The sequence below is a fragment of the Sylvia atricapilla genome, chromosome 6 (genome assembly GCF_009819655.1).
Source record: "Sylvia atricapilla isolate bSylAtr1 chromosome 6, bSylAtr1.pri, whole genome shotgun sequence".
NCBI classification, from domain to species: domain Eukaryota; kingdom Metazoa; phylum Chordata; class Aves; order Passeriformes; family Sylviidae; genus Sylvia; species Sylvia atricapilla.
Genome location: NC_089145.1, coordinates 17,837,218 through 17,859,388, shown reverse-complemented (window position 1 = coordinate 17,859,388; position 22,171 = coordinate 17,837,218). Strand labels below are relative to the sequence as shown.

At 48.1% G+C, this 22,171-nt stretch overlaps 1 protein-coding gene across 3 annotated transcripts in view; it reads right to left on the bottom strand.

The window, feature by feature from the left end:
- Positions 1-22,171, bottom strand: part of SLC25A22 (solute carrier family 25 member 22) — a 51,653-nt gene that overhangs the window by 17,653 nt on the left and 11,829 nt on the right. For 2 of the 3 annotated variants that reach the window (XM_066321025.1, XM_066321026.1), the window contains exons 2-4: positions 10,877-10,983; positions 6,675-6,800; positions 3,436-3,491 (exon numbers count right to left, since the gene is read on the bottom strand). In XM_066321025.1, the coding sequence (XP_066177122.1) occupies positions 3,436-3,491; positions 6,675-6,800; positions 10,877-10,896 (202 nt within the window). In that variant the 5' untranslated portion in view covers positions 10,897-10,983. The remainder of the gene's footprint in view (positions 1-3,435; positions 3,492-6,674; positions 6,801-10,876; positions 10,984-22,171) is intronic. The other variant, XM_066321027.1, reaches the window with a different exon arrangement.

Here is a 22,171-nt window from a genome sequence, read left to right as displayed (position 1 = left end):
CAAGGAAGGTACACAAGAAGTACACCTCCACATGCTGACCTTTCATAGAAGTTTCTCTTCAATTGCAAATAAAACAGAGGGTAAAACCATGCAATATACAGGAAAAAAGTTAATGAACCTGTGTTTTCTCTTACATCTTTGATATTTTCAGTAAAGCTGCTTAGCAGAAAATGGATAATCCCTGTCCTGAATAACCCATAACAGCTTCAATTTACTGGAGGAGGAGAAATTAGATACTCCAGCTGCTGGCTGTATCCTTTCCACAGCATCTTCTTTTTGTAAAATCTCCTCAGTTCTGCCCACACCAATGAGTACTTCCCTAACTGAAGCCAACCTTGGTCTACAGGCGATGCTACATGTACCATAAGCAAAGACAGACAAACAGAATGGAAAAATAAATAGCAATCATTAAAAAACAAAGCTTTTCAAAAAGAAGTAAGGAAGCACTACAAAGAACAAAATCAACAAGAGGCAAAACCAGTTGTTTGCCAATTAAACTTGTAGGTGCCCTCTTCTCACCAAGCCTTGGTTTTCCATTAGAACACATTTCTCACAGAAGCCCTTATACACCACCAGCAACCTACATAACAGGGGGACTGAGTCATCCCCAGTGCAGCACTAGGAGATATTATTAGCACAGGCCAGGGAAGGCTGTCACACTACTGCAGCTGAAGTGCAGCCACCCTCCAAACATCACCAACAGCAAATGGCACATCCTCAGCCTGATCTGGGCCTTTGGCTCCTGCCAACTTGGCCAAACAGCTGGTCTGCAAACAGCACCGGGATTGCTCAGAACATGTGCTTGGGATCTTTAGCCAGCTCTGGCTGGACTGCAGTGGAAGGCTGAGAGAGCATCTCTCCAAGGTCCCCTATCAGTGATGCCCATGGGGACCAGGAGCCCACAGGCACGAGGGATTCCTTCACTTGGCATCATGTTTTCAGGCTGCACACCATCAATTCCTTGAGCACAGACAGGGCTAGACAGCACCATCCAGCTTTGAGGCATTGCTGCTACACAGATTATATGCTACAAAGAGAAAACACATGAGGGAACTGCCCTTCCTCCTGCCACAAACAAATCCAAGAATGCCTGTTACTTTTGGGGAAGAACTTGATAGAAATGCTGGGATTGCCTTATGCATCACATAGTTTGCTATCAACTACTCATACAAAGCAAAGACTGTTTGCCCACACAAACAACTTAAGAGGTCATTTGCAGAAAAGCATCCTACAAGCACAAGCCACTCTCTTGTCTGCACTGAGGAGATTTGATCCACACACGAAGGAGCCCTGAAGTCACACAGCAGGAATGGCTGTGCCCAAACAGACCCTTTCTGTCCTCTGACAGAGGCCAAAGGATCTGCAGGGACAACTGACGTGCTTGTGACTCCTCTACGGGAAGCAGCAGCTGCTACTTTAGCACATTAACATATAATCCTCCCAATTTCAGCTTAAAGCCTGCAAATAAGAGCTTGTGAGTCATGCAGCAAATTCTGCTGGGGAACTAGGACAGCTAGAGGGAGCAGGAACCAATCCCATCACCTGATATCCATCTTCCTCTGTCTACAAGCTTCAGACATCCCTTTACCTTCTTTCCAGAAAAGTGCTCATGCAATCTTCATGGACCTTGGATGTCTTTTACCCACCAATCCTCTCCCTGAGAGGGAGGGAAGGGCTACTGAAGTCAGCTCACAGTCATCTCACAGAACTGAGGCACAGAGACCAGGACTGCTGCTCTTGGGAGTACTCACATTTGCACCCTGGCCATGCTGAAGTAGCTGTAACTTTTTGGAGGGAGCTGGAGCTATTCAAAAAAGGCCTCTCCAACCCAGCTCCCTATTTAATAGTCAGAATTTGAAGCAACTATCAGCACCCTGAACAGAGTCAGGGACATGGACCAAGCTGACCAGACTTGGGAAAGGCTGAGAAAAGGAAGAGGTATGCAAAACCCTCTGCACCCTTCTGCTTGGGGATGACAAGTGGCCTGGAGATCCACATCCTCTCTACCACTCTATGCCTTAAAGCTGTCACCCCAAAAGTCCTGATTCTCACAAAAACTCTTGGTCTCCACTGTAAGTTTCCCCAAACAGCTTCTTCCTTCTGCCTCCCACCAAGCAGCCTGCCATTGTACATTTACAGCCAAAGTTAACACAAGCTCAAATTCCTGGCTAGGAACAGAAAAGCAGCCAGCTTCTGGAAAAAATCAAAGGGGAACGCGTCACTGCTAGCATCGAAGATGGAGCTTGCCAGGGTTCCTCGAGGTTATTTGTCTTGTTGCCTGCTCCCAGGAAAGCTGATGCAAAGCAGCCAATCCATCCCTGCCATCCACCACACTCCCCTGAAACGCCCACCAGGAAGTTGAGCAAGACACCCAGTGCCTGCTCCCGGGCTGGCCAGCCACAATGCCTGCGTTTCCTTAGGAGCAGGGAAGAAGCAGCAAGAGACACTACATGTGCCAAGAGCAAGGCGCCAGCATCTCTGCACTTCTGCTTGAAAAAAAACAAAGAGCAAGGACTCAGCTTAATCACAGTAGTATAACTTGAATCAGGCTTTATCAGTGACCGAGTGCCACCAAGAATGCTATCTGAGCACCCCAGATAAAACCTGCATACGCAGGCAAGTGATTATCAGGACACAAAATGAATCAGAGCTCAGTGTCAGTGAAGCCAGTTGGACTGTGCTGCCAGCTAAGGAGGTATTCCATGTTTTCCTCTGCTACAAGTAAAGTCAGGATTTGGCCTGCTGGTCTCCTCTCCTCAAAATCTTTAAAAACTTACAGTGATTTTGTGTTTAAACCAGAAAAGGTATAATGTCAGCTGAGGAACTCACTGCTGTAACAGACAGCCTGAGCCAAGGAGCCAAGAGATTTCTAGCAGGTCAGCACACAACAACCAAACAGCTGAAGCTCCACTGTGAGCCAACCTCTGATTTTTTTACCATCCCAAGGGAGTTTTTTTGGAGGGCAGGTTATTTTTAATTTCTTAAGTTTGCCGTAATGCTTGAACAAGGCACTTAGGCATGCTTGAGACAGTGGGCCTGACCACACTGGTGGGGTCTTTGACATAAATTCAATCGTTAACCACAGAACTTCAAGAGTTGGTTTGCTACTGCCCCTCTGCCCAAGCTGGAAACATAACATGCAGTCCTGAAACGAAGTCCAGCAGCTCCACTTAAACTACTAGTCAAGATGAACTTCACAGAGTGGTAAGATTTAACATCAAAACAGTCATGAGGAGGACTCAAGTCCTGAGTGGTAGATATCTGAATAGACACCTGCATGGAGGAGTTTATTTTCAGAAACAGCTGCACTGTTCAACCTCCTAGCATGCTGCCAGGTTATTGCTTTATATGCCAAAGAACAGAGCTTTTCCTCCTACTTATGCACCAGTGCTTCCAACGCAAAAGCTGTGCTGTGCCTGAGTCAGCTGTACTTACCTCTGTACATGCCAAAGTAGCCTTCCGACCGAATCGTTTTAATGAGGCAGTCAGACCTGCAAACAGAACAGAGGGAGATGAGCCACAGGACTTCAAAGGTGGGGGAGTGCACAGGAAAACAAAGCAAATTTCTTGGAGTGGTTTCCATTTACATTCTGTCAGCGAAAACCCTCAGCTGAGATGGGAACTGCGTCAGCCTCTGAAAGCGCCCTTGTTGAGGCCTGAGCCCAATTTCAACCCCTAATTCACAGGGACTTTGAAACCCCCAGCTCACCCTGCACACGCTGTCTGCTTTCTAGAAACACAGAAGGGGAAAGTGTCACTGCAAGGGCTGTTTATCTAGGGTCCCCTGTGGCAAATGCACATTAGATGTTCTAACAAGCAGATCCCCATGTATGCATTTTTAAATCCAGCTCTAGAAGGGAAATAAGGGGGCTAAAACCCCCCCCTCATGCTGACTTGTTTGACTTACTCAGTGAAATCTGACACACAAGGCACACAAACACGAGATGACCTGAACACTCAGTCATCTGTGGCCTCCCACGCAGATTAGAGCACGCACTTTTAACACATCAAGTCCCACAGCAGGCAGCAAGCACTCAGGCTCTTAGCCTGAGGAGAGCACAGCAGGGTACCCTGCTCCAAAGGGAAAAGTGTCACCTTCCTCATTGCAAACACATTTACTACAGATGGGAAAACCATACAGAGCACAGGAATGGCTCAAAGGCTTTTGAAGGCACAGATACACACACCTAGCAAATCCAAAGCATGGTTCAGGAAGGCTGCACAGATTCCCTGGCAGAGTTTCCCTCTCTGGACCACAGCTGCATGAAGCCTGGATGCTGGGTGAAGGTGGCTTTAGCATCTTTGGGAACAGACAGGTACTACTCGTGGCCATAGGGGAAGAGAGAGGTGCACAGGCATGTATGTGTACATAATTTAAGGAGCAAAAGGCTCTTTTAAGCAGTAATAAGACAAGTGTGGCTAATGAAAACATGAATACGTTTTTAAGGGATTTGGCAACACAAGGGGTAAACTTCTCAGCTCTGCAGTAAGTGCTGAGGTGGAAGAGAAGAAAATACAGAGCTCCCTTTAGGGCTTTATGGCCCTGCCTTGGTCAAGACTCTCCTAGGGTTGCTTGTGAAGAGCCCATCCTGTGTTGCTGCCAGTCATGGCAATGAATTTCCCTTCTCTGCTAGGATTCTCTGAATCCTTTGGCATCTCATTTTTCACACTCCACTCCAGCCCCTGCAACTTGCAACATACTCATTTCCTCCTTCTGAGCAGCCCCTCCAACACATCTGCAAGCCCCAGAAATCTCAGTGCACCTTTCTCCTATCCATCCCATCAAGTTCTTCCACTGCAATGCTGGAGACAACACATTTTCCCTGAGCCAGTGACACTGCTTTGAGCAAGCTGCAGCAGGGAGAGAAGTGACAAGAGCTTCTCCCCACCATATTCATACAGCCCTGCTGCATCAGGATAGAGTTTGCATGTCACTTAAAGCCCCTCAAACTGCAGCAGAATAAGATGCAGCCAAGTCCACATCCAGGTTTCTTCTCTCCCTAGAAAAAGGGAGCCAACAGCCAACTAAAATGATACGTAACATACCTGGGGCAGCATAGCCCAAAAGCCAAGCTCTCTCCAGCCCTCAGAAGTCCCCCAGTGTCTTCGTCTTTTTCAAATGAAAGGTCCCCCTAATGCCAAAGATCTCTTGAGCCAAGCAGAAGGCATGTTATCTTAAAGTAAGAGAGCTAACATTTTATAGAGACTTGCTGCTTTCCTGGCAAGTCAGCAGACACCAGGTAATTGGTGAAATCAAGAAATCTACTATTAATGGACACACAGCATTTCCAGAAAAATAAGCCCCTGTAACAGGTGAAAGTTTCTTAGGAAAGCTCAGCCCTTCCCTTCCTTAGAAGCAGCCAGTTCAAATATACAGGGTAATCCTATGTATTCCTTAACAGCCCCTCATCTTAGAGCAACTCCTGGCTATGGAGCTGACTTGCACTTGACTGCTGGAGGTTAAAAGCCTCTCTCCTACGAAGCTCCCTTCCAGGCATGAGACGTTCTAGCATGCAGTCCCCAGGGGTGCCTACAAGTCCTTCATCCTGCCCAAACTCCTGCTGCTGTTGCATGTCAGGTTAGGAGGATAAGTGATCCTCAGGCAGGTGAAGCAATCCACAGCAGGAGCAGGACACAACAAAAGGGGAGGCAAAGCAAGATGGGGGGGCCACATCAGGCCAACAATCCAGGGCACACCGACAGCACAGGGAGCAGAGTGCATGGGAACTGTCAAGGGAAGCACCAGAGCCTACAGCCTAAGCTCATGTCAGCAGCTAGAGCAAGGAGGCACAAAGACTAAAGACATCAACATACAGAGCATTTCCTTCCTATCCCCTCTTGCCTCAAATTCTCCTGTGCCGGAAAAAGATGGTGTGGAGGAGCAGGGAGCAGGTAACGCTAGCTCTAAACAAAGTTATGGGAGGACAGAATGTACCTCACCAGTCCCAGTCCCTTCTTCCCCTCAATATCATCAATTCTTTTGGAAAACTAAGGCCTGTCTCTGGTTCCTAGGATAAAACATCTTGTGCTGAGTGTGGTACACATTCCCACAGCATATACACAGCCCTAAGCATCCAACATGAACTTCAGGTGAATTTGGTGGGCTGGATACATTCATGCTTTCTTTTCCTACAGCCTGCAGTACCTGGGGTTTTTTTGGACACAGGACTGCTGGTGTAACTACAACATGTGTCAATCTGTGATCCTTCTAAAGGTCCACATGCAACGCTGTAGACAGGAAATGAGCGACTGCTTCCTCTTTTAAAAACTGACACAGCAAATGAAGGATCTCCAATATCAGAGCAATGGAAACAGAACACAGGGAGAGATTCCCTCAGGCACCTGACTAGCTCAGCAGACTCCTTGTCTTTGGGATCAGGTGATGGGGATTCCCTGTGTTTTGGTTCTGAGCCCGGGCAGTGTTGAACACACTGCTCCCAAGCAAGGGGTGCAAACAGATGTGCCCCCTGCAGAGGACTCCTCTGCTCAGCTCAGCAGCCTCCACAGCTGCTCTATTCGCTTTATCTGCTCCAGCTTGGCTCCAGACTGTCCCCTGGCCTTCCTGAGGACAGCCCAGTTCCTAGAGATGCTGAGCTCACTTGAAAGAGGTAACAAAGTGGAAGGATTCCCCGTGGAAAGCCCCGAGGGATGATGCCCCTGTGGACAGTACTCACAGGCTGGTGTACATCCGTTGGCCATTCTGCTGGTTCTGCAGGCGAGTTTTTGCCAGGTCAATAGGAAACACACACGTGACCCCAATCAGCCCAGCTATCCCTCCATTGATCAGCTTGGCAGGTAAACTGTAAGGGCATGAGATAGAGAGAAACAGATGTCTTAGCACGAGTTATATAAGGGGAGGGAAGGAGGAGAGAGATGAGCTCTTTTGTTTGACCAGAGTTAATGCATCACTGTGAGACAAGGCTGTCTCCCCCAGCACAAAGGAAGCTCTTCTACAAAGCAAAGTTTGGTTCCTGCTGCGTAAATGGGGAGGCAGAGAAAGCAGCACATACCATCAGGACAAACCACTGATGAGTGGAATGGAGCCAAACACCTAACCCACACACTACTAGGAACAGGAAAAACTCCTGTTGCCCAGGACCCAGGGATTTTTGTTGTCCCTAGAGGAGGAAAGACTGAGTGCTGGACCATGTACCACGTGGACAGCCTTCAGTTAGGGCTCAGTGGCATCCGAGCCAGCAGGTTTACCGACAAAAGCTTTCCTGCACCACAATCATATCCGCAGCTAATGAGAGGTTCGTGACACGTCAGCTGCTACCATCATGTGGGAACGGGCCCAGCAGAAGCACCCAGCTGGCAGCCATGGAACAGATGGCCACAGCCACGGGAAACTGCTTCCAGAGCCCCTGCCCAGGGCCCGGGGAACACACACAAAGCAAAACCACGGGGCTGGCAGCCCGCATGGCTGCAGACGCAGAGACGTGAGCTCGTACCTCTGGGGGAAATCAAAACCTGGCTCGCTGCACGTGCTTCCCAAGCACAGGGCTTTTTCCACGCCCCTTTGTGTTCCCACAGAGAATTCTTGCAAGTGGCACTGAGTGAAAGCCACATCAGCTAAACATGGGTTCCCAGCAAATTCAATTAAGAAAAATGTCCTGCACTTACATGCTCAATAAACCACTGCACACAGAGACAAAGAAAGCCTGTTTGAGTCAGCTCCCTCCAATAAAGCACAGGATATGGCTCCCTGCACACAGGATGTGTCAGATATTAAACTGGTGGCTGACAGCAGTCTAGACTGCAGCTGGGTGAGTCTGCAAGGCCTATCCTCCCACCAGGGGAACCAGCACACTGCCTTCCAAGGGTGACTTGCTGCTCTGGATGGGGGGACAGACTGTACTACCCTCTGGAAGCAGCAGTGCTGAGGCTGGCTGAGGCATGGGAGGGTGAAGCCCTGCAAACATCTTCCCCTCAACAGCATTCCAGAGCACTCTGCATCAAGGGGCAATTGCAGAGAGGATCAATAAGCAGCTATGTTTGAGGAAAAGGCAGGATATGGAGACTCAAGGTTTCAACTTGAAGGGTCCCTGATGGAAGCAGACAAATAAGGGATGGAAACATAAGAGACTTTGTCCACAGGTTCTAAGCATGATCTTGACACCTCAGGACTGACATACTGACACACTCCTTTCAGCCTCTGCTGCCCTGCACCTGAAGCTCCTTCCTCCCCAACACTTGCACAATACAACACACACAGCCCCAGGGCTGGCATAGCTGGAAGAAGAGGTGCCAAGGACAGGCAAACAGATCTGAGCTCAGCCTACAGCTCCAAACTAGACAGTGCTGACTGAGATTAAATCAGCACAGTACTTGAGGAAGGCAGACCCAAATCAGTTCCATGCACAAGCTCAGTGCAGAGCCAGACTTTCAGACCTCACCAGTTCCAGACAGTTGCCTCAGGGATCTTTGTGCCACAGTCTGAAAACAGAACAGATTTGCCTGCAAACTCCTGCACTCAACATGTTCTCAGGACATGGGAAAATTTCAAACAGTAAGCTTCACGTCACTGCGCTCTCCTTATTTAACCCATAGTCACACTGAAGGAGGAGGTTGGAGACCAGATCAAAGTGTGCCAAGGTGGAGACACCATGGAGAAAGAAGATGTCTGAAGACAGGATCACCTCAGCCTCCTCAAATTCAGCTCTGAAGTCACTGTTGGCAGGTCACAGACTGTGAGGCACAACCAGTGCCCCCATCCAGCCTCAGCACTGTCACTGCTTCTCTAACTGTCCCTGAAACACCTGGGACAGGCAAACACTTGCCTTCCTCAATGTGTTCCAACAGTGAAATCATTGTAGAGTTTGTATCAGGTGTGACTGAGATACAGACACAAAGGTCCTGCCTGCTGCTACTGTAAGTACAAGAGATTCCCCAATTTCAGCCCAGACCCCAGCAGTAAAGGAAAATGGTCTGATGTGCCTGGGCAGGACAAAAATTTGAGGATGCAGGCAGCCTTTCCCCCTGCCTGTGGGGGAGAAACCCTTGTTCAATACTCCCATCACACCTGAATCTAACCATCCAGATCTCCCCATGAACACTGCAGGGGGAGCTAGTATGGATGGACTATGGGGCAGTATCTAGCACGACACCGAGCTTAAGTTCCATGTGCACATCTGCAGAAATCCTGTGCCCTTGATCTCACCTTGCAGCAAACCACTGCTATTGATTTTAGTCTTTTTCTATCCATCTTTTATACTAAGGATGGCAGAAACAAATCTTCTTGGCTTGGCTGCCTGTGACTACTGCAGACATGGGGTCCCATCAACTGGAGAGATGACCAAAGCAGGAGAGGTGAGGGATCTGAGGCACGGAGAAGAACATGAGACAAAGACCACTGCACCTGAATCAAAAGCTTTTTCCCCTGTGACTGAATCATCCCACTTCACAAGGCAGTGCTTCTGGTTGTCTCAAGGGATTAAGAATCCACTGTGCCTGGTCTCTCTGTCCTATTTAGCTTTTGCACAGCTATTGCCTCTCACGACCTACATGTGTAGGGCTTAGTGAAACGGGGACAATGCAGGGTAGCATGCAAATGAAGCCATTTGCTCAGTTTAATACAAGAAAGGATACAAAGGCATCTCAGTTCTCTTCTAGTGCTCCTCCTCAGCCCTTTTAACTAACCCATGTAGCCAGCGAACTCCTGCTCACCCTGCCAAGAGCACACTGGAGGAGCCCGGGTACATCTTGTAGGACACATCTCCTCTTGTAGGACACTTCTCTTCTTCCTTCACAATACCAAGCTTTGAACAGTCACAGATGTCTGATCATTTTGTTTTGCTGAGGTTGTTGGGAACACAGACCTGCCAGGCTCCATGGAGGAGAATCTCAGCACACCCTTCATGGGTGTGTCAGAAGAGTTCCAAGTGCTCTCCAAAGTGGGTAGTAGATGATGGCCAAATCTAGGCACACAAATACTCCACAATGCTGCATTTTTATCAGCACAGCTCAGGACTGTTTACATTTGCAGGGGACAGGTGTACAGTAAGATATCCTAATCATGGCAAACTCTAAAAAGCGGCAGCTCTCTTGCCTGGAGCATTCAGGCACTGCCACTTTCCTGTCCCTCTGTCACCATGTTTCATTCAACCACTCACCTCACCTGTCCTGAGCTGGTAACCTGGAAAAGTAGATGTTAGAAAAGCAACATGAAAGACCCCACAGGAATTCCACAGCATGTAGGAGTCACCTAGCTGAGGCAACTTCACAAGCAGAAAAAAGCTAAACCCATGTGGAGGAATGTGCAGATCCACTTGACACAGCTCTTAGGAAGCAAAGGGTAGAACTGTGTCTAAATGCATGCCAGTTTATTTCCAGGGAAGACTCAAATCCAGCCTTTACCAATACTCTTAAGTTTCCACTGTGCACATAAGTGTCCTTAATCACTGTTAGTACTTCATGTTCCTGCTATCACTCAAGCCTTGGCTGTCTTTAGAGTAAGGGCACAAGGCTGCACAAGGCTATGTGGACTTTGTCATTACAAGTACTGCATCCTTGGCTGGTCAAGGACCTGGCTGTGCTCCCCTGATGCCAGCAGCTGAAGTCAGCAGGTCAGGGTGACCTTTGAAAGAAGAAACAAAAAGGAACAGACTCAAGCAGGATAGAAAGCAAAGGGTAGAAAGAAAAAGGCAATGAGAAAAAGAGCTGAAGAAAGCAGAGATGTGACAACATGGCAGAGACAGAAAATAAGAGATGGTTCAAAAAAAGCAGGTAAGAAAGGAAAAGAGAAAGAATCAGAACTGTTTTAGGCCAGAAGAGATAATCAGGTGATTTCCTCCAGCCTCCTGGATCTCAAATGGAAATAAGTTTGAAAGATTTTAAAAGAAAAATCTAAAGCACAATTAAAAAAAATATAAGTTACCTGATCTGTTTATCAGCCATTTAATTCAAGCTTGATCTTGTTAAGAAATGAATCTGTTCCTTCAAATCGTTCTTTTCCAGTCACTTCTTTCTCACTTCAGTTTCTTCCTGGGAAAGGACAGAAACACACCAAAGAGACAAAGTTGAGACACTTACTCTTAAAGCTCAGGGGCTACTTGGCAGGCAGGCTGTAGGGTTAGGACAGTTGAGGCACAAGTGACTTGAGGGAGCACCTGATCTCCTCAAAGAGGAGACTGAGCTCCAGAGGAGCCTTATAAATGTATGTGTGTAAATATAAATACACAAGGACATAGGGAGGGAAGAGTTGCCAGGGTCATCAGGTCCTAGCAGCATTCGAGGCAGGCAGCAGCCAGGCAGGGGGCACAAGCTCTGCCCAGCAGCCAGGACAGCCGTGTCTGTCACTTCTCTCAAACTTCAGAGAGCATTTCACACCATACCATGTGCATCCCCAACCCTCTGTAGGTCCACCCAGCCAGCCCAAGATAGTCAAGTGTCATCACAAGACTCTTTCAGCACTTCCCTTCAACACATACATGCTGTGTCCAAAGGACAGCCTTCAAAAAACTGCTCTTCCAAAGGTTACTATCCTTCCCCTACTTCCAAGCTTAAACAGAAGCCAGTCTTGTGCCAACATTGTCTTTAAAGGAATGCCTCTCCCACCCCAAGCTACTGATGCCACTTTGCCCTTCGGACCGCTCCTTTCAGCTCAGCAATAGACTGCAGGAACCAGCTCTCTCTAAGACTTTTAATTGTTACTGTTTAATGAGAGCTGTTAGAAGTCACCACGCAAAGAAATCCGAGAAAATTTCAGAAGCGGCCACAACTTTCAGCTTTCTGCAGAAGTCTTCATCTCCTCACCTCCAGCCTGGGAATCAGATGCCCTATGCTTTCTGCAGCTGTCTCAGCAGTATTCAGCCAACTCCCTCCCTCTTCCCCTTCACCTGCCACTTGGATACTGAGCCAGAAGTAAAGGAGGTACCTTTGCCACTGGAATGAAATTTCTCCTTTACTGCAGATTTCCTAAGCCACACAGAATCCCACATCCAAGAGAGTGGCTTAGGGACAGACACTTCTGCTCTGGAGATACCTCTGGCTCTCAGTGCATACCTGAGAATAAAAGCTCCCTGAAAGTGTGAAGAGCTAGTGATGGTGCAAACAGGTATGGGAAGGAGTTCAGGCCCCTCTCCCGTTATATCTAGTGCCAAGGATAGGACAGCACAAAGCCATTTATACAGCCCCACTCTTGGACAACATGAGATTGAGACTGCCTTTTCTGCAGCCCCACATTGAACTGGAACTGTAAGAGACCAGTATATGGAGCTCCCTAAGGAAAGGCACTCCTCCTTAAGACACTGGACACAAACCTCACCCACTGCACTATGCTGTTACACCTTCTGTGACCCCTCTTCAGACAGTTTACCTGATTTCAGCTGATCTGTGGCTGCAGACCTTAAAAAGCTCCAGATCAGCTAAGTCTGTACTTTCCAAGTGAAAATCACTTACACCCTTCATTACATGTGCTTTCATATGCATGTCCACAAGAGCAGCTTGGTTTAGGTTAATCTAATTTTCTATCAAATTAACCGGAGTAAGACAAAAATATAAAAATATAGGAAGACCAGTAGCTGAAAGTCTGTAACCCTGTCATAAACAAGCTGTGAATCACAAAAACTCACTTGATAATGCCTACACCCTGAATAAACTTGTGTTTATTGAGACAGCCCTGACAAAATACATGCACCAAGTGGTTCTGATAGCCTGCTTCAAGCTCTGGCGAAATGCCCCCCTTATTGCCTCTGCTACACCCTTCCATGCAGAGGGCATTGAGGAGGACAGGCATCCACCACAAAGGGCAAGAGCAAGAAAAGACAGCATGGCTGCCAATATTCACCACAGACAGGTAGCCAGAAGAGCGAGAGACCAAGACAAATACATCACAGGGCTGTTTCTTACCTGCTGACACAAGTAGGGCAATGGAGTCCCTCTGCACCAAGAGGGACTTGGGACAGCTGAGTTAAGTTCTCTCTGCCCCTTTTTTCTTTTGACTTTTGGCTTCAGCTCCCCACCTGCCCAGTAGCTACAGAGTCCTCCGCAGCTGTCTGATCTGGCTGGAAAACTGCTGCTGCTTCTCACCAGGGAACAGATGCTCCTGCTGCAGCTGCACAGCAAGACACAGTGAAAACAACCTTCCTGGGTCTAAAACTGGGCAAAGTTACAGGTTTCCTTGGTGCTGGCTGTACAGCCAGCAAATACCAGGACTAGTATCATCTCTCCTAACAAAAGCCACTCAACTAGCGGACGAGCGACGACGGGAAGCGAACAATGTGATCATTTTACAGCAGACACCAGCACTTGATAACTGTTTAAACAGCACCTGGCACAGCAGAGGCCTGAATGTCTGTGGCCAGGGGATTTTAATGAATTAAGGGATTTTAATGCAATGAAGTGGAAAGTTTATTTGAGCTCTGTTTGTTTAAACAGAGCTCAAACGAATGATCATTTGCAAAACAAACCCTAAGTCACCCCAAGCTCTATCTGACCACTTCGCTGTAATCTACAGAACTCCCTGAGTCCCTCCAAAGAGAGTGAATGATGAAGCCTCCAGTGGCTTGGTCAGGGAGTTTCTGAGCTGAGCCAAACCCCAGTTGCCTCCAGGGCAGGAAAATAGCTGCTGCTATTCTGCAGTCTAATACAGGGAAAAACAGGCTGGGAAGAGAATGACGGGAATTTTATAGGACATTTAAAAAACAAATCCAGAACAACACTATACATTTAACCTAGAAAGGAAAGAGATTAAATAAAGATCGAAGTATTTCTTCCCAGGAACACAGTGCTCTCAGGAGCCAAAAACTGCACATAAAAGCAGGCAAGCAACTGCAGCCAAGTAGGGTGTCTCTCCAAGGCTTCCTGTGGGAGAAGTGTCAGGAAGCAGGGTTTGCATCTTCCTAGGAAATCTCCCATTAGGACCTGCATTGGGGCAGCAGACAAGCCAGCAGCACCAAAAAGGTGCTGATGCCTCAGAAAGTTTTTGTATGGTTAAACTTCAGGACAATGGCACTGCTGCAACTGGGAACCTGCATGAGGAGCTGAGGAGCTGCGAAGAAACAAGAGTCACCAGAAAGCCACCTGAAAGCCAAAGAAGCTGAGCAGCCTTCATGGAATGGGATCCTAAATTGAACATCCCATAATTAAGAGAGTGAGAACAGCATGGGACTATTTCCTTCCTAGAGTGCTGTTAACACAGCTAGGCATGGATTAATGTCCCATTACTTGCACACCAGGACATCCCTTTTACATTTATTAAAATGATCAGGCAAATTAGTTTCAGAGCCACACGCACACCGAAGTGGTGCGAATGCCCTGAAGCTCATGCTGACACATAAATAGCCCAGGAGCCTCCCCAGTTGTGTCTTTCCCTTTTCTCACCTCCCAAAAGCCAGCTCCAGACAGTGACAGAACAGCCACACTAGAAGTACCACAATGCAATCCTGGACAGCTCTAGATGTATCTGGTCCTCACAGCCTAAGCCACCAGCAAAGTGGTTCTATTTTTCTCCCCTGCCTTACCACACATCTCCTACACAAATCAGACAGTGAGGCTTTCTCCAGGAAGGCCAGTCTTTGTATCTGCTCTCCTGATCCCATGGGGCATGGGGCTGAACTTTCAACCTTTGGTTTTTGCCTTACCACCTGAAGGAAAAGTGCTTACTAGAGGATCACAGCCCAGCATGAGGCACAGAGGGGAGCACACAGACGTCATCAGGTCTCACTAATGCATCACACCACCAAGCCTGGATTGGAGATACAGGCACCCAACACGGGCACAAGCCAGGACATCACAGGAGAAGAAATAGGTGAAATTTACCCACCCCCCTCTGACCTTGCTCATTGAATTTAGCACCACCACACTGCCCTATAGATGTGGGTTGCCACCTCTATCCCCAGATGCCACTGCTCTACCCCCAGTCTGAGCCGAGTACAGCACCCTCCTTCTCCCACTCTTCCCCTGCCAGGCTGGCACAGTTGGCATCCTCCAAGCCAGCTGTAGGCTCCAAGGAGCTGGTTGCAGCTCCCTCACTGCTGCAACCAGCACCCCTCACCCCTCCCAGAGGCCAGCTCTTCCCTTCTGCCCTCTGCCAGCACTCCCATTTTCCACATCCCATGAGTACATCCTCTCAAGCTCAGACTGCTGCACATCCTGATTGACCCGAGTACACACAGGCTGCTGGTTTGACAGAAAACCTTCAGCAAATGTCAGCTGGTGCTGTGGCCGAAGAAAGCAAATCTGTCTTTCCCTACACCCAAACGTGTTCCCATCCCTGATTTCATGCCAGCACAAATATTTGTGCTGGGCAGACAGACAGGAATGAGATAGAACTGAAGGCCAGCACATGCTGGAGCTGTCACTGAAAACCAACTTCCAAACTACAACCTTGACTTAAGAATAAACAGAATAACGGGAAGTCTCCCCTCCACATATTTGTTTGTCTTGAGAGCAGACAAACTCAAAGCCCCAGTGAGAGAAACTGATGTCAAGAAGCAGCACTCAGAAGGTGAGCATAGGAAGCAAAGCTGTGCCAGCATCCACTGTATCAAGAGGACACAGCCACACAACCATCCACAGTCAGGGATGGCAGGGGGAAGCAATCAGCAATGAGTACCTGCTGGGAGAGGGGACACCCTCCGGGACCAGCACACTTTCCTTCACAGCACAAACGCATCTGAAGGTGTGGACACTGCCAAATTTTGTTAATGACCGGAGCAAAGCTGTCATCACAATAAGGTTTAAGGAGTGCAAAATAAAACTGCAAATATTTCCTGAGAGAAGCTGCTTTTCTAGATGCATGACAGGCACGAAGTGCACACAGGAGTTGGCACCAGATAATGTCACCTGGGGAGAAGCTGTCAACTTGGCTCTTTGCCGGCTCACGACATTTTGGGACAGACAGAGGTTGGAGAAAATAGGTGGCAGTTTAATCTGCTGCCTGCTTGCCTTTAGGCCCTTGAAGACAGGGACCGCCATGAATTTCCTTGCAGGACCTGCCAAGGCATTAGTCCTCAAGAAAACAAAGCAGCCCTCAAACACACTGGTGAATGCTCCCCACTGTCACAGAGTGTCACCTCTCCAGCTGCACAGGGGACAGCACAGCCCCTTGACACCATCCTGGCAGACAGAAGCCCCAGGGTTGCACACGCAGACTCACCTGCCTTGTGGTCAGCAGCCAGCTGTACCTGTACCACGCTGGGCTGTGAAAGCACCAAGCCAAAGGCAGTCTCCTCTCTTGCCTCAGGTGATAAAAGGCCAAAGTACCAGTGGGGAGGTGCCATGCCAGCTGCCTGCACCATTGGCTGCTCACACCCTCTGAGTACAAGCTCAGTGCCACAGCACCCACTCAGCTGGCACGGCACGGGATGCAGAGCCTCAGCACACAGGGCACTCCTCTCTCTAACAGCCCCTGCAAGGACTCTCAGCTCCAGCAGTCCCTTCCCATCCTCCACAGCTGACCTCTGTCTCCTGCTGCTTCCCTCAGGCTGGTTGGGATGGGTGCCCCCCACTCCGCCCCCTCCTATCACCGTGAGAACAGTCAGGCTGGCACCCCTGCAAAACTGCAGGTGAACTTTGCCCCCATAACCAGCCTCCACTCCTGAGCTCTGGAGAGCCTTAACTTCATGCTGAGAGACCTCATGATGAGAGAATGCCTTGAAATATCTGCAAGCCACAAAGGAACAGGCAAGTTCCCTGGCTGAGGGCATGTTGTAGAGGTGTTTGGCTTTGCAACTGTTTTTGTACTGGTGGCAGTATAGGTTTACCTGAATGCCCACAGAGGGGAAAAGAGGAACAAAACTCTTGATTAGCAATGAGGACTCCTGAGCTCGCATTCCAGCTCCATCACTGACTTGCCCTTCACCTACAGGAGGATTTTGAACCACAGTTGGCAGCCTGAGGAACACCCTGTGTCTACGACAACATTCCAGCTTAGGAAAAAAACAACCCTCAAACAAAAACAGTCCAACATCTTAGCAGACATACTTACTCACCACATCCAAACCAGTGCAGTGACCCATAATATTGCAACAGAAGAGGATTTACAACAGGACCATATTGGAAGTGTCACAGGAGACAATCCCACGAGCCCCTGAGACTACAGCAATATCCTATATTTTGATACTGCATGCACAGTGTTGCAACTATCCTCTCCACCAGGATTTACTTGAGACTACAGGAGATTCACACAACACTAGTCAAGATTTACCTGGTGCCCTCCATCACCAGGGCCACCTCCTTGCAAAGCAAAGGAGTTACCAAACACCTCAGGCAGAGCCTTGACTGCTCCTGGCAACTGCCCCTGTCTGCCTGGTCCCAGTCACACTAGGAAAAGCCAGCAGAGCTGCTGGCTCCAAAGCAAGGATCAAAGTGAGTGCAGCAGCAGGTATCCTGGAAACCAAGGGGACAAATCAGCAGGGAAGCAGGTGGAGAACTTCCTGCCTCCAGGCAGTAAGAGTAGGAGGAACACAGCCAGTTTTCCTACTCCCTACCCTTTGGGCTGTCCATCCTGATGGAAGCATAGGCTGGCCCCCCACTCCCAGTACAGTATCATGCAACTTTGCCTACTTTGCTGAGAAATCTTTTGCAGTAAGTAAAGACAAGAAGACAACAAGCACCTGCTTGTTACTTTTGTGAGAGCTCAAGCTTGGAGCAAGGCCTCCAAAAGGCACTTTGAGCAGCAAAAGAAGTGCCTTCCTGACCTGGAGAGCTTCTCCAGGCCAAAAAACCAGTCATTTACTTAGATTAAAACAAAAGCCATTTACCCTATTGCTTAACAAAAGGAGTCCCATGGAGGCCCCTTCTTGCATCAGCACGATCCCTTTAACATTGAAATGCCAAGCCATCTGCCAAAACAGAAAGGCTTGAGGACAGGCCTGTGCTGGTCTGGAACAAACACCACATATACCCTTCGACTTTGTATGTCTTGGGTAACTGCCCTGCATCAAGACAAAAAGTTAACTCTCATCTTGAAGCTGGGTATGGGTATCAGTACTGCAGCACAACAAAAGGCCCCAACGCATATCTGGGATCTGTCATTTTAGGGGCTGCTGTGACCTTCAGCCAAGGAAAGCCCCTGTCCTGGAGGTTTTGCAACTGAGCTGCAAGATGGGATGAGTAAGGACAGCCCTCAGGAGAAGTGACTCACCCAGGGCTCACACGGGAAGTCTTGATATCAAAGACATTGGAGAGGCTAAGCTGAAGGAACCAGAGGGAAGGTTGCAGCAGGACAAATGAGCTTGCAGTCATCTTATTGAGAACACATAGAGTCCTGCTCCACTGAAGGACAACATCTTAAAACACTCTTAAGGCAATATCTTCCCTCACAGGAGAGAGAGACAACAGGTCTAAAAGTGCTCACAGCACCCCTGGCAAGACCGAGGGGAGCAAAGGAAACCCATGGGAGCTGCTGGTGCTCTTTCCATCTCAATCTGCCTCCTCTCAAAGTTCTCAAAAAGGCAACTGGGTCAAGTCTCAAAAGACCTGGCTCTTCTGCTCTGCACAAATGCCACATCAAGCATGCTGCCCTGCTGCCCTGTCACTCCTCTGAACACTTACAACAGAAGTAACAAGCCTCTAAATTTAGGACAACTACTCATGCTCAAAGCAAACTGTCTTGGAGTAGGTGCCAGAGGGCTGAAAACCCTTCCCATGCATCTCATCATAAAATCTTCAGTGACGTGGTCATACAAGGCAAGGGCATGGCCATAGCAAAAATTCAGGCCCAGCCCTTGCTTGAAAATAGAGGTGGATTCCAATCTTTGGTCTGTAGAAACCTACAAGTCCCTCCATCAATTCAAAAGGATCTGTAAGAAGTAGCTACGAAAAGGTAATCTATATACAAATGCAAAGAACAAAGAACTATACATACATACATATATATATATATATCAACTTCTACATAAAATGGTTACTTCAACTAATATTATAATGGGCTAGGTTATTCTGTAGCTGCAGAGCCAGCAGAAGAAGCACAAGCAAACTGACAGACAGTAAAATGGCCTGCACATGATCATGCTGGGGTACAAGCAAGTGCATCTTGGACATTTACTGGACAAACCTAAGTGGGTGCTAATCACCAGTAATGCTCCTTTCCAAATGCCACCTGAGAAATCATGTAGTCACATGTTGAATTGATGCAATTCTAAATATTTTTAAATCCACGTTCCTCTGGATCTGTTCTCTGTACCAGGTTTTATGAAATTACAGCTTCAGAGACATGCAGCATTAGCCGGAGAGAGAAGACAACTTTCCTGAGCTTTTGGGAGCCAGGCAGACAGGAGAGAGAGCAAGGAGAACAAATAAGAATTTACATACAGTACTCTTTTTCAATAATCTGTGGTGGCCAACAAAAAGGCAGAACCAGCTGACAGTGACAGACAGACCAACCCTTTGATCTGGAAGGACATACCACGGAGAAACTAAATGGTGCAAATCCTTTTCTTGGGTGCTCTGCCAAGAGGCTGAGTAGAAAAAGAGTTCCCCTCCCAGTTTAAAATAATCACCATGTACAAAACGGTGATTAAAAACAACCAACCAAGAAGCCCAAGGTAAAGTTAAGGGTCAGATTCTATCACTCAGTAGGAATGAGGTAGAGCACTTAGCTGAGGTCCTGGGGCCCTGAAAGGGACCATTCATTCCCCACCAGCAATGAATCTAGGGCTCTTGGTTTTCTCTGCTGAAAGAAATGGGTGCCAGTGACCCTGCTGGGAGGAATAAGCATCTTTTCAGGCCAAATTGCAGCAGTACCTCACCAGAGCAACACTCAACCAACCACAGAGCTGTTCCTGTTGGATGCCCTTAAAGTGTGTAGTCCTGGGATGGTGCTGGCTCACTGTGGCCAAACCGGAGGCTGGAGAGGGGGACTGACAGCTCAGGTCACTGCTGTGCCCACAGTGGACTCCTGGCAGCCCTGCCCTGGGGCTAGAATGGAGACTGACTTGGTGAGCTGCTCTGCCAGCTCCATCAGAGCCCTTGCCACTGACTACATCCTCCTGGATTGCTGGGGATCTTTTCTGCTCTCTCTGTCTCTGTCTACCAGCTCAGGGGCCAGTTGGCCTAAGGATATTCAGTTTTACTGGTAAAGACTGAGACAAAGAAGGCATTAAGCATCTCAGTCTTTTCCTCAGCCTTTATTGCTGCATCCTCGGTATCCAGTAAAGGATGGGGATTCTTTTTGGCCTTCTTTTTTGTTGTTAGCATATTTATTAAAACACTTTTTATGACCTTTCACAGCCCTGGCCAGATTGAGCTGTAGCTGAGCTTTCACCTTTCTAATTTTCTCTTTACATGACCTAACAATGTCCTTGTACTCTTCCTGAGTTACCTGCCCCTTCTTAAAATGTCACAAACCCTTTATCTGCCTCCCTTGGTTCCTGCAAAAGCTCACTGTTCTGCTTAGGCCAGTCTTCTTCCCTTGACTTTTGGCACATAGAGACATCTTGCATCTTTAAAATTTCCTTCTTAATGTATGTTCAGCCTTCCTGGACCCACTTTGTTGACCTCCTTCAAAACTGTAATTTCATGGTCACTGTGCCCCAGACAGCCTCCAACCACCACATCTCCCACCAGCCCTTCTGTTTGCAAACAGCAGGTCTGGGGGGCAGCAGCCCTGCTAGGCTCTCTGAGCAGCTGTGTCAGAAGTTATCTTCCACACAGTCTGGGAATCTCCTAGACTGCCTTCTCTCTGCTGTGTTGAGCTTCCAGTAGACATCCAGCAAGTCTCCCAAAAGAACAAGGGCTGGCAATCACAAAGCAGTTGCTTATAGAATAATTCATCTGTCTCTTCATCCTGGTTGGGTGGTCTGTAACATACTCCTCCAGAGTGTCTGCTTTGTTACCTTCCCCTGATTCTCACCCACAGGCAAACCTTACCATCACTACCCTTGAGCTCTCAACAGTCAAAACTCTCCCTAATAGACAGTCACTGCCTCTCCTTCCTTGACTGTCCCTTCTGGAGAGCATATAGTCATCCACTGCAGCACTCCAGTCACGGCAGTCATCCCATCACGTTTTCATGACAGTGTCTACATCACAGCTTTCCTGCTGCCATGCTCCCTCACAGCTTCTTGTGGCCCTCCTCGCTGGCAGAGCGTGAGAAACTGAAAAGTCCTTGATTTAGAGTGAGCAGTACTTAGCAGCAACTAAGATATCAGCATGTTATCAATATTGTTCTCATATTAAATTCAAAACACAGCACTGAACCAGTGACTAGGAGGAAGATTAACTCTATCCCAGAAAAAGCCACAACATTGACTGAAAAAGCTGTCCTGGGAAAAAGCCTCCTGTCTTGGTGTGTACCAAGCATTCCACAGCTTTGAGCCAGCATGAGCCAAGCATGTCCCTTCCTGCTCCTGAAACAAAGTAAAAAGTAGGAACGGAGTGAAATCACCATCTCTAGGCAGCATCTGAGGTACCCCAGCAGGTATTTATCTTCCCCTAGACCTTCTTTGGTTTTTTTCTCCCCCCTGCAATACACCTGTTTTTTTTCTCCACCCCTGCAATACAACTGTGCATCGGCACTCCCTGCAGATCCTCACCCATTGCATCTCCTCACCCCATGCTCCACTCCCAGAGCCTTCATTTAAAAATTGAGCTCTCCTGAGAACAGGCTCTAAGAAAGTAGAAATTAAATGTATCTGCTTCAATCTGCTGCAGCAAAACTTGTGTGCGTCCCTGGTCACTCCATGGAGATCTCAGACTTGTTTTCCTTCTGTGCCTCCCAGGATGTGCAGGTCCTCAGCAGAGATGCAAACCAGAAGATCTCCGCTGGAGCCCGGGGACTTGGTCCCCTGCCAGATGCAGCAAGAGGGCACATTATTACAAGTACATACACACTTTGCTCCGGTTCCATGGGGGTTTCATTGTCTCTTTGAATGTAACAACTTCATCTTCTCAGTGATGCTCCTCCATAGGCTCATGATGGCCAAGAACAGCCCAGGCCTTGCAAGCTCAAGCTTACTAGGCAGAAACAGCAAACAGGTAAAATAAATAGAGAACACCTGCATCTCACACCAACTGTTACTTGCAGAAAACCTGACTAAAAACAGCGCAAGCACATCAACAGCTTTCCAGCAGCATTCTTCCTGCTCCTCCTCCCAGCTTATGCTCACCACAAAGAGCACAACCTGTGATTACTGAAGAAGGGGGAAGAAGAGAAGAAATGCAGGAAGTCTCCTGTGCATGTATAGTGGTCTTGGCTGAAAAAAGCCTCCAAAATGTTTAACTCACT